Source organism: Ictalurus furcatus, chromosome 11 (genome assembly GCF_023375685.1).
Source record: "Ictalurus furcatus strain D&B chromosome 11, Billie_1.0, whole genome shotgun sequence".
Lineage (NCBI taxonomy): Eukaryota > Metazoa > Chordata > Actinopteri > Siluriformes > Ictaluridae > Ictalurus > Ictalurus furcatus.
This window is the reverse complement of record NC_071265.1, coordinates 26,668,686-26,680,808: the sequence shown is the minus strand read 5'-3', so window position 1 is coordinate 26,680,808 and position 12,123 is coordinate 26,668,686. Positions and strand designations below refer to the sequence as shown.

At 41.8% G+C, this 12,123-nt stretch overlaps 1 protein-coding gene across 1 annotated transcript in view; it reads left to right on the top strand.

Annotated features, from left to right (window-relative positions):
• The window catches only part of farp2 (FERM, RhoGEF and pleckstrin domain protein 2), a 64,536-nt gene that overhangs the window by 44,771 nt on the left and 7,642 nt on the right, over positions 1-12,123 (top strand). The window contains exons 14-24 of the mRNA XM_053637087.1: positions 2,410-2,582; positions 2,856-2,945; positions 3,190-3,323; positions 4,169-4,250; positions 4,387-4,624; positions 4,790-4,920; positions 5,155-5,223; positions 5,987-6,076; positions 9,348-9,430; positions 9,511-9,629; positions 10,057-10,220. Of these exons, the coding sequence (XP_053493062.1) occupies positions 2,410-2,582; positions 2,856-2,945; positions 3,190-3,323; positions 4,169-4,250; positions 4,387-4,624; positions 4,790-4,920; positions 5,155-5,223; positions 5,987-6,076; positions 9,348-9,430; positions 9,511-9,629; positions 10,057-10,220 (1,373 nt within the window). The remainder of the gene's footprint in view (positions 1-2,409; positions 2,583-2,855; positions 2,946-3,189; positions 3,324-4,168; positions 4,251-4,386; positions 4,625-4,789; positions 4,921-5,154; positions 5,224-5,986; positions 6,077-9,347; positions 9,431-9,510; positions 9,630-10,056; positions 10,221-12,123) is intronic.

The window sequence follows — 12,123 nt, the reverse complement described above, 5'->3', positions numbered from 1 at the left end:
CGCATGCAAATAAAAAAAAGTTTTGAATTAAAAAAAAAAAACAAAAAACCGAGGTGCAGATTATGATTGGTATTTTACTAAGCATGCCCATTACTAGTCACCAGTCTTAATTTCCAGATAACTTCGTCTGTCTTAATAGACATCATTATGCAATGGTAAACGGATACCGGTTCTCAATCAGGATACAAATAGTTGGATTTGTATTAGTGTCACGCTGCTCTTTCTGTTAAAATGCTGCTCTAAATGTAAATGAGTTAAACATAAATCAGTTCCTAATGGCAAGTTCTGCTCCAAACGCTCTCATAGTATTCTGCACGTCATCGTGAACGTTAAGTGACTGCAGGTTTTATTGCCGTCTAATTGTTTTGTTACATTTGGGTTTAGAGTACCAGCATGATGTTCTGTGTATGATCAAAAACTCTCTAGTCTTTAGTTATATTTTGAGATAAAAAAAAATATATATATATATATATATTTTGAACAAATATCACATTCTGGGTGTGGCACATCAGAATTCAAAGGTCCACTTTGAAACGACCGTGCAGTTCTCTGGCACTGTGCTACCGAGTGCTGAAATTGCAGCCTTTTCCTCCGCTTTGCGGAACAGAAATCTGTTCTGATTTACGATTGGAGAGATGCACAGCTACGACTCTTCCTGTGTGGAGTCACCTCTGTGTTTGTGCAGGATTTTGGCCAAGTGCCTTTAACGCTGTCTTATCCTCCTCCCCCGTCTCCTGTGTCATACCCAGTGGGACACTGCAGTTAAACTGTAAACCGTCTGTCCCGCCTGGCCATGTTCCTGATAAGCCTCCTTTTCAGAAATTACTTCCGGGTCATACAGTCACATCTTTCCTTTCCTTTCCTTTCCGAGGCAATGAGGTGTTTTTTTTTTCTTTCTCTCTCTCTCTCTCTCTTTCCATTTTGGCTGTCTCCTTTACTCATTTTTTTTTTTTTTCCCCCCCAAGATCTGTTTGTTCTATGAAAACTAAATAGTCTGCTGCTCTATGTGTAAAGCTTTCATGCTTTTCCTTTCTGAAATTTGTGACTTGAAAGTTGACAGTTTTGGGGAGCCTTTGTTGGTAGGTGACGGTTCCGACTGTCAGTCATCTTTTTTTTTTTTTTTTTTTCTATCCTGCCCACCCTCAATGCCAAGTCTGAGCTTGATGTTAAAGGAACGTCAGAGCTGCTCTCTGTCCAAATATTTAGGAGTTTGAGCTCTTGGGTGTAAGCTATATGGAACAGCTGGTCTACATACTCAAGAAATGATACTCCTAAAAATGCTAAGTATTCAAAACTGACATTTGCTATGACATTTTTTGCAAACCTACCGAAACCAGTACACGTTTGCAACCGAGTAAAAGGTTTGCGTTCGAAACCGAATATTATCTCTTAGGAGTACAGATGTTGCGTTGTCTTTTTTTTTCTTTTTCTTTGCTCTGTTCGTCACATAAGTGTGCACTTGTGCGTGTGTGTGAACCGCTCCTTTAGACTGACCAGTTCAACCTGTTCTCCTTCATGTTCAGGTGTTTCTCAGTTTGTCAGTCCTCTTCATTGTTTCCCAAACTAGTCTGCTAGGCGGAGATTAAAACCCGTCTTAACGGGAATTGTAATCTAAAAGCAAATGTGACTACTGTGACATCCATGCTATTTTTTTTTTTTTTTTTTTTTTTTTTTTCCCTTCCATATTTTTTTCTCCAAACGATTTAAGGGCTGGTTAAAATGAATGCAATTGATTTGTAATCGAGATCTCATTATGTCACACTATGCTTTTGAAATATCACGAGTATTATCAGTACTTTTACAACAATGACGAATATTGATGCGTTGAGCAGTAGTTGATAATAGTACAGATTGAAGTTTTTGCCCCGATTGTGATGATTTTCCCCTGTCGTGTTCCTCCTTAAATAAAACGTTTTGTGTTTGTAGACAAAAAAACAAAACAAAAAAAAACCAACAACGATGTTCTTGCACTGTAGTGGCTCGCCTGCGGAGCCCTCAGAATGAATTCATCAGGCCTGATTAAATAGTTTGGGTTGGATTTGGTGCGTTTTGCAGACTCGGACATTACACACAATCGCAGACGGAGAACCAACCATGGCAAGTGATGGCCCTTGCGGGCACGATCACAAGTTATTGAATACTACTTGGATGAGTATTGATAGATTCATCCGTGCAGGACTGGGATTCACAGAGCAACTGTGCAGCTTGGGGAAACATATTTCCGTAAATAAGGATGCGGGTATGAGATGTATACAATGCATTATGAGAATTATTCAATGTGGTATGAAAACATCAAGTTGTAATATCTCATCCAGCTGTATTAAGTACTTGCAGTTATTTTCCACTGCCATTTTGTTTTTATTCACGTCTGCGTTAACTTTGTCCCTGTCCTTCTTTCTCCTCTCTCAGGTCCCGTAATGGATAGCCCCCAGCTGTCTCCCTTTGGGTCTAAATGTCCCCTGAGTGTGTCCACGTCCTTCCAGATGTCTACGCTCAGCCTGCCCAGCCAGGCACCCTCGAGTCCTGTTCTCAACGAGGGTGGCAGTGCCAGGCTAGAGGAGGAGGAGGAGCTCAGGAGGAAGGTATACTGTTTTAGGTTGTCTAGGGAAAGTTAGTCACGCCATACAGTACTACGTTTAAATGTTCGTCACATAGAGCACTGGTTTTGACCAAACAAAGGCAGGTATATAAACAACCAAAGGGTAAAGGCAGGTATGTAACCAAAAAAAAAAAAAAAAAAAAGAGTCTGACACTTTTGTGTGCACTGTATGTATAATGTTACAGGCATAATGATACCTACCTCAATAATAATAATATATTTGCAAATAAGTGCGCTTCATTGTGTCTCTCTACAGAGATATCCGACTGATAAAGCCTACTTTATTGCCAAAGAGATTCTGATGACTGAGAGGACGTACCTGAAGGACCTGGAGGTTATCACAGTGGTGAGCTAACAAATCTGTTCCCGAAGAAAAGTGTTAAGTGTGTGAAGGTAGACTTTTTTGGAATGTGACTGTGAGAGTGATTTATCTGTGTGAATGTGTTCTGCACATGCAGAAACAATATTAGGTCTAGTGTCTGTATCTGCTTTACGTGTGACTCATTGAAACAGACAAGATGATGATGATGTCTGTGTCTAATATGGGTGTGTTTCATGTCATGCTCGTGTGCGCGTGTTCATCTCCTCAGTGGTTCCGCAGTGCAGTGATTAAAGAGAATGCCATGCCTGAAGGCCTGATGACCCTCCTTTTCTCCAACATTGACCCCATCTATGAGTTCCATCGAGGCTTTCTCAAAGAAATCGACCAGAGGCTGGCTCTTTGGTACCCGTCTACTCTTTCTTACTGCAAATAATCAATCATGGCCAAAGGGCACTTTTCATTTTGTGGATTTATTCCAGGACGTCAACACATGGCAAGAGTACAACAGCACAGTACACATTGTGTACATTTGTTGCACAATTACGTCAGTATTAAAGTAACTCGATGCAGTTTCATACTTTTGGCCATTTGCCATCCATACACTTAGCCTAGCTTTTGACTTGACAAAAAAAAACCCCACAAAAACATTACATTTTGGTGATTTTGTGTCATATCTGATATTAAAAGTACAGGCTTCATCTCTGGGTTTCTGGACTGTACCTATTCTAAAACTTGATCTAAAGAACAATTAAAATCAACCCTATTTCATATGATGGAAACCTGGCAAAAGGTTATTCTAATAGATCTGGTATTTCTTTGTGTGTGTTTGGTGTTTTGTTTTATTTTATTTTTTAAGGTTTTCATTTCCGTCTTCAATTTTTTTAAAATGCGTTTCCCAAGATATCAGTTACTGAGATTGATGAAAGCCTTGTACTGTCCAGCAACAAATTCTGTCCAGCCTTCTGTCTTTTTTTTTTTTTTTTTTTTTTTTTTTAATTGCACAAGCGTGAAGATGGAAAAGCATTCGCGATCTTTAAATTTGTGAATAAACATTACGCAGAAATTAAAGCCAAAGGATTTGGCAAGAGATGTACTTGTGATTGGTCCACGGTGGTATTTTGATGCGGCTCAGCGTGTCTCATGTTATAAGGACGCTGCAGCTAAAGATGCCCCACAGATATGGCACTTCACCCTTGATTGAGTGAGAGTATTTATCTCTTGCTAATATTCTTTCCTCTTGTCACCAGGGAGGGGCGCTCCAACGCTCATGTGAAGGGAGATTACCAGAGGATCGGTGATGTTATGTTGAGGAACATGTGTGCGCTGAAGGTGAGCTCTTAGTAAAATAATGAATGGAACATTCTAGACAGATTTGAAATGCACAGTTTAATCAAATGTATTAGTTCTGTATATTTATCAAACATATCCTTTTTTTTAATTATTGTATTTTTTATTTCCTCCTCAGGAGTTCACCAGCTACCTACAGAAGCACGACGAGGTACTGACTGAGCTGGAGAAGGCGACGAAGCGTGTAAAGAAGCTGGAGACGGTGTATAAGGAGTTTGAACTGCAGAAGGTGTGTTACCTGCCCCTCAACACCTTCCTGCTCAAGCCCATCCAGAGGCTTATGCACTACAAGCTGATCCTAGAACGCCTGTGCAAACACTACTCCCCCGAGCACAGGGATCACCACGACTGCAAAGGTGAGCACATTCACACACTCCATCTGCACCTTCTAATAGGTCAGACCTTAATCATGGATTCATCACCCAGCAACCTTAGATGAACTTGGATGTGTTTTTGTTTAAGGGGCTGTATTTACTGTATATATACAGAGAGTGTGTGTGTGTGTGTGTGTGTGCACGCAGAGGCCCTAAAAGAGGTGGCAGAAATAACAGCTCAGCTACAGACCAGCCTCATCCGACTGGAGAACTTCCAGAAACTGACGGAACTACAGCGAGACCTGATTGGCATCGAGAACCTCACCGCTCCAGGCAGGGTGCGGGTCCTGTTTTATTTAATGTCTTTTTCAGATTCTACAACATGCCTCTTTTAAAATGACATAATAACAAATGTTACTCTTTGAAAGCTTTTTATTTTATATTTAAAATAATATTAATGTATTTGAAGGCGAACAAAGTCTAATGTTGTGCACTGCATGCCTGCATTGAACTGAAATTAGTGAGATTAGTGCAGTCGTTTCTGTGGTTTGTAATCCCTCTTTGATCACCAGGAGTTCATCAGGGAAGGCTGCCTTTATAAGCTTACAAAGAAAGGCCTGCAGCAAAGGATGTTTTTCCTGGTGAGTTTACACATCACTTGCTCTCTTGCAGCAGGGTTGGACAAATCACTAGCCTAGGCGTCCATGACCATCAGCTCACACTGTTTGTTCCTAGTTGCCTGGTAGACAAGTAGTAACAACCGGAACAAAGGTTGAAAAAAAAAACACTCCTTATTGACTTTGGCTAAACAAAAGTTTTTATTTGGTCTGTAGGTTATTTTTTTAAACTAAATGCGCTTCTTCACAATGTTGTGATGCTGCTTGATGCTGTATCTATACAGAGAGCTTGTTCCAAATCCCACTTCCTGCTAACTACAGACAACCTCGGCAGAGGTCCGTCGTAGTTGGCGGTAGAAGTGTTTTTAATGGGCAGGATGATTAGAGAGCACGTATGGCATATATTATTTTAAGAATCTGGAACACGGTATATGGAAATATTGAGAGAAAATATAAAGGCTAACCATATCATATCATATCATTTATATGCGACGCAAGTCCAGAATACCGCAGTTTATAGCCGGACGTTTGGTTAACAAACTTACAGACTTTTTGTTGAGGGTGCAGATATGATTTGCCATGTTGCTTTTGTGAGAAGAGGATAATATTCAGATAGTCATTCGTTTCCCATAGTCGTTATCAATGGACTTAAGTTGCTGACTAGCTCACCATATGTTATTACTTTAGATTTGCTACGACTAGCTAATGAATTTATCGTTTGTCTAACTTTGTACAGGCTTTTCAGCTTTCATCTTTACCTTTAGCTGACCCAAATCTCCCTTCTCAGTTTTCAGACATGCTCCTTTACACGAGCAAAGGCGTCACAGCCACCAACCAATTTAAAGTTCATGGCCAGCTTCCCCTCCACGGCATGCTTGTGAGTATACGGCTCTATTCCATTTACAGAACAGCAAACTTTGCGTGTTTACAATTCTTCCCAGTCTACATCTGTCTTAAACACAGCCGATAGTGACCCTGCTGTGGTTTTTGAGAGATTTGTGGCTGTTTATTTGCCTTGGCTTACAGTGAAATGCGAGTGTTCGGCTTAATTTAGGATGCAATCTAGAACTAATCTCATCAGTAGGTGCATCGTGTTCTGGTGTTTAAAAACAACTCTCTAGAACAACTTTGGAAAAAACACACCATGCCATCCAAGCCCAGAGAGGATTCACTCAAATAACCATGGGGCGCCCTGTGAAATTTTGTATTTTGAAGCAAATATTTCTTTGCCATTTCCAGTATAATACGTTTCAGTATAATAAATAAACTTAGTCTGGTAGTATTAAGTCTAGAGGACTGGACGGATTATAATATTGAACACACACATCTAGGTTACCTGTAACTATGTAGCAGTGTAGATACGGTTAAGTATATGTGTCACATCTAAAGACTGATGTTAATCTTGGTTTGAGGAGTATTCTGTGGTTATTGGGATTTGGGGGACATTCTGGTTGTAAGAGTTTGGGGTATGGAGCTTGGATGGTGCTGTGTACAGGGTTGAGTATATTGGGTAGGGGAGTGTGCAGATGTTTTGGGGATTTAATTTAGCATTGTGATAAATAAGGTTGTGGTTTTGGGGTATGTTGGGTAGGATTTTGGAGATGCTTTAGGCTGTTTTTGGGTTTCCTTTGGGGTGTGTTGGTAATATGGTGGAATGGTGTTGAGGTGTGGGGATTTTGAGATTTTGCGCCATGTTGGGGAGGACTGTGGAGAGGTTTTGGGGTATTATAGAGTAATAACATGGATTAAGGAGAGGTTCTGTGGTCTGTTTGAGTGCACTTTGGAGACGTTTCTTGGGGTGTGTGTCGGGTGTGGTAGCAGCGTGACACCTCTCTCGCTTCACATGCATGTCTCTGCTTCACCCCTGCATGCAGCTCATTGTGCTGGATGCTCCGGTGAGTACAAGCCAACCCAGACTCCTACACAGCTTTAGTCCGAGTCCATACTCTCCCAGTTTTTCCCATCTCTCCTTGTGTCAGGTTGTGTTTGCTATTTTTATGAACTGCATCCATATGAACAGCCCCCTCTTGGAGCACTCACATCAGAGGTGGAAATGTTTCGGGAATTTTCAGGGAAGTTGTGGTGCGGTTGATGCATTTATCTTACAGTAACCTTGAAAGTTGGGTTTGTGATCAAAGTGTAATTTTAGTTGTACAGTAAATATTTAGCAGCACATCTGAGAAATACAGTATGATGAGATTGCTTATGGATTTGTTGTTTTCACCGTCATTATGTTGTTTACATCTACCCTAAACTCGGCATGCTATTGCTGAATTTAGGGTAAGCTCAGCAGGACTAAGTCTTGAATGGTCTCCCTCACAGCAAACATGAGCAACGGTAACTTAAACTTTTGCTGATATGCCTCCCGCACCAATTCGTATGCTCTCAAAACTGCCATTTTCACAGTGTCACAATCCAATTACTCCTCAATTGGAAAAGCTGCACACACTTCCTCTGCTTTGCCAACGAGGTTACATGCAGCAGCAGAGCCCACATGTCCTTCGTCCAATTTAACTCGGCAGCGAAAGCAATAAAATAGGAGTCTACTTCTGCTTCGTGAAAAGGCGGTACCAATTTGACGTACTTACCTACATCGAAGTCAGATTTAGACGCATCAAGACCACTAGAGGAAGGCGGCCTAGGACGAGGTGTAGGAGCTGGTCGACTGTGTAGGGTTTGCACCCGAGCTCAAGCTTGCGCAGTTTTAACGTCACGACCTGCTTCAATTTGAAGAGCTCTCAGACGAAGCAGCTGGGTCTCATGCTCTTGCTTCTTTAATGCCAGATCGAGCTCTTTTAATTGCAGTGCTATTTGAGTATCTTGACAAGATGCCTTTTTACCGCCACTTAACGAACTCGATTCACCGGACGCGCCTTCCGTGCCAATTTCGGTTTCTTCCCTCCCCGCTTTAATATTTGTCCTGGAAAGGTACCTGCCTCTACTAATTTGCAATACAACTCATCTTTTACCACTTGTTTCTGTGCCGCTCTGGAAGACGCTATATTATAAAAGTCCGCTAATAAAAGCTTTTTCTACAATGGCTAAATTCCTCCAGCGTAGGAGACAGCGTAAACCTTATCAAATCGAAATACATATTTTCAAAAATACTGGATCTCCCCACCCACCAAAGTTTAAAGCAACTCTACAACTCTAATAATGAGACAGCTGAGTTCGCAAAGACGGTAAAAATGTGGCTGTAGGGGTCCGAATTATATTAATAAATGGACGAACCCCCAGTGGTTACATGCCTCCCCTGTCTAGGGTCAGGGAGGCTGTAACAAGGAAACTTACGAGCAAGAAGGGGGGAAAAAAACTTAACAGGCAACCAAGAGTGCTCACAACAACACACACAACAATAACACACTTGCTAACATCTGGGACAGGAAAAAACAGTCTCAGCAGCCTGGAGTTTCCTCTTCAGCTTTATCCACCAGTTCTCCCTCTAGCAGCCAATCAGAGCAAGCCAGCAGTTGTTTGTAATGAATGAACGAAAGAGAGAGAGAGAGAGGGAGGGAGAGAGAGAGAGAGAGAGAGAGAGAGAGAGAGACAGAGACAGAGTCAGTCTTGGTACAGTATAGCAGTGAGGAATGTCTGAATCCTAGACTAAACAGTTGACAAGAACAAGTCACTCTGCTTTAAAATATTAGCTGGATGCCCAAACATTCAATTCAATCTCAGTCCTTTTTAATTCAGTAACATGACCTTTTTAGATCTGTCGTGCTGCTGAGAATGAGTCAGGAGTCTGACACCCATGCACAGAACATACTGATCGTCAGAGTAATAAAATCAGTTTATTACTAAGGAACTTATTCTTCTATTTAACAGATTATTAAAATGGATTATTCACATTGTGTCATTGTGATATTCATTTAAACAGGCCTCGACTGGTTAAGCACATTTTGATTGAGGTCACAATGACACCTTCATGTCACCTTCATGTCACCTTCACATGGCACCATCTGACTTCCTCCGTTAGTGCTTCACAGCTTCAGTAGAGTCCAGAACTACCCCAGCAGCCTCTGACCGCACATGTAATTCTTGGAAAGATTCATGCTCCTTTAGGCCTACCTGGCTGTGTGTATACGTGTGTGTGTGTGTGTGTGTGTGTGTGTGTGTGTGGTCGCGTTTAACGAGTGCTTGTGTTCCAGGTGGAAGAGAGTGAGAACGAGTGGTCAGTCCCTCACTGTTTCACCATCTACTCAGCCCAGAGGACCATCGTGGTGGCTGCCAGGTGACTCACCTAACGTTCTACATAATAAAATGCATTTCATCGTACAGCTCACGCTCACGCGCTCCGTCGCACCTTTTCAGCTCTAAAGTAGAGATGACTAAGTGGATCGAGGACCTGAACATGGCGATCGACATTGCGAAGAAGTCACAGGAGAAATCGGAAATATTTCTCGACCCAAGCCTGTGTGATCGCTCCAACAGTGAGGATTATTTCAGTTTTTAAATCCCTTTGCTTCACCACTTTGCTCGAGTTAGATATAAAACCCAATCCTCCCTGATTTTTCTCCCCTACATCCGATCCTCTCCGTGTTCTTTTTCTCTACACTCCTCCTCCACCTCCTTTTCCCTCTCTTCCTTCACCTTCTTTCCACTCCTTTCCTTGTTTTCTTTCTTTTCTCTCCTCTAATTTCCAATGCACTTGTTTGTTCTACTTTCAACATTCTTCTGTTCCTATGTTTTCTTCTCATTTTCCTTCCTCCTCTACTCTTTTTCTTCTTCTTCTTCTTTCTCTTCTTTCCTCAATGTCTTCCTTCCACTCCTCCCTTTTCTCCTTTCTCATCTCCACTCCTTTCTACTCCTTTCCTCTCTCCAACGGTCCTCCTGTCCTCTCCCTGCGCACCACGTTAGGGTCGTCCGATGAGGTGTCGTTGGAGCAGGAGTCTGAGGACGATGTGAACTCGTCCCGCTGCTCTCTGGACAAACAGAGCCACCATCGCGCCAACACCACCATGCATGTGTGCTGGCACCGCAACACCAGTGTCTCCATGTCTGACCACAGCCTAGCAGTGGAGGTAGCGCTCAGAAACATACGTTCTCTCTAACACACGCACACACACACACACACACACACACGCACACACACACACACACACACACACGCACACACACGATCATATACATCCTGCATTTTTTTTTCCCCTTCTTCCTGCACGAACACACGCATACACAGCTCAGGCAGGCCCGATCTCCTCATAGCTGACATGTGAGTGATGAGTAAATGCTTGGCCCTGCATGTTGAGTCCTCCTTCACTCTTAACCCTTCTTCTTACCCTCCCTCATCTTCCTGTTTTCTTGTTGCTCCCTTACCGTAGTTGCGAGCTCCTGTTCTTCTTACCACACCAGACTGTAAGACGCCCTACCTAAAATATGCGTAGTCAAAACTGTTGTATATGCCATTTCAGAAATGTAGGAGGTGTTCTTTATTTGCCAGATAATTATCGAAGTGTGTGAAATTTTAATATAAATTTAAATGTTTTGTGTTTGAATGTGTATTCTAACAATAGGCAAACAGCAGTATTAGGCTCATTCCAAAAAAAATCGTACTTTTTACTGTATGAGACTTATTTATTTGCTAGGAAGCAAACAAGCGTCTTATAGTCTTCTTGGTAACTTTAGTGTTGTTCGTGTTAACCACTTGTTCATCACAGATTTGCCTCCGAGTGGAATTACTGACCTTCTCTTTTGAAAAGAAAAGAAAAGAATGGACGACGTCTTCTGATGCTGCTCTTCAATTAACGTTTTCATCTCTGCAGTGTTTGACTGAAGCGTCCGTATTTTCTAGACCTCGGTTCTTTCCTGTGGATTCGAAAGCTACTAACTGACTAACACACTGTTTCTGTTGTTCTGCGTCATGCCTGCTTTCGTTTCTCCTGTCTCACTCTGCTCTCTATGTATTCCATGTACCTCTCGCTCTCTTCACTTCCACGCTGCTGCGTGTCGTATTGCCTGCGTGTGTGTTCAGTGTTTTGCTCTCCGGCCGCGTCTCCGGAGCTGCCCCCTCGTTATCTGCTCGGTCAGGGACAGAGACCAAACACCATCACACACGTGTGCTGGTACCGCACGCAGAATCTGTCTCTTACTGATTACCTGCGCATGAACCAGGTACACACAGCAAATAGATCTTCTCCAGCCACATTGTTGTTTTGGTTGTTTTTTTTTAAACCCTCATTTTGCCTGACACTTTTATCCAAAGTGACTTGCAATTTAGAAAGTATACAAGTAAGCCTCTTAAGGGTTCATATTATGTTTAGATTCAAAATTTCTTATTAATATTTACTAAGGATACATTACCGGTGCTATAGCAACAACTTGCACAGAGACGTGTTTGACAGATGCTACACACAAGTGGACTAGAAAAAAAAACTAAAAAAAAAACCATGTCATCCTGGTGAAATGTTCTGAGGGGACATTTACTTAGCATTTTTAGGAGAGGTCTTCAGTGTCAGCATGTCGCAACGGTCAAAGTAAAACCCTTCATTTCACGTTTCCCGACACAGGAAGGTCTTTTAGAATGGAGGACTTTAGGGTTTCTCAGTAACATCCGCTTTATTAACTTCAAGAGGCTCATGAGGAAACAACTGTTTATAGTTATTGTGTTAACAGCGACTAACTTTGTTTCCACGGTATTAAATGTACCTATAAATGGATAAAAAGTATGATTATCAGTTGTTAAATTGAAATCGTCGGTAAATTGCTGCAGCATGATCGGAATAAAAGACTTGAGGACATGCTGCTGTTGGGAAAATATCGGCCATCGCAAGCCCTCGTCACTGATTATTTTCCTGCAACAGCGCATACCATTCGTGTTTTACTTTAATCTTAATCCCTGGCATAATAAAATGGATGTTAGTTAGTTGTTTACAGTTATAGTGTTCAATCAATAGGAGAAACTGCTATGACAAACTGAAAAGGACC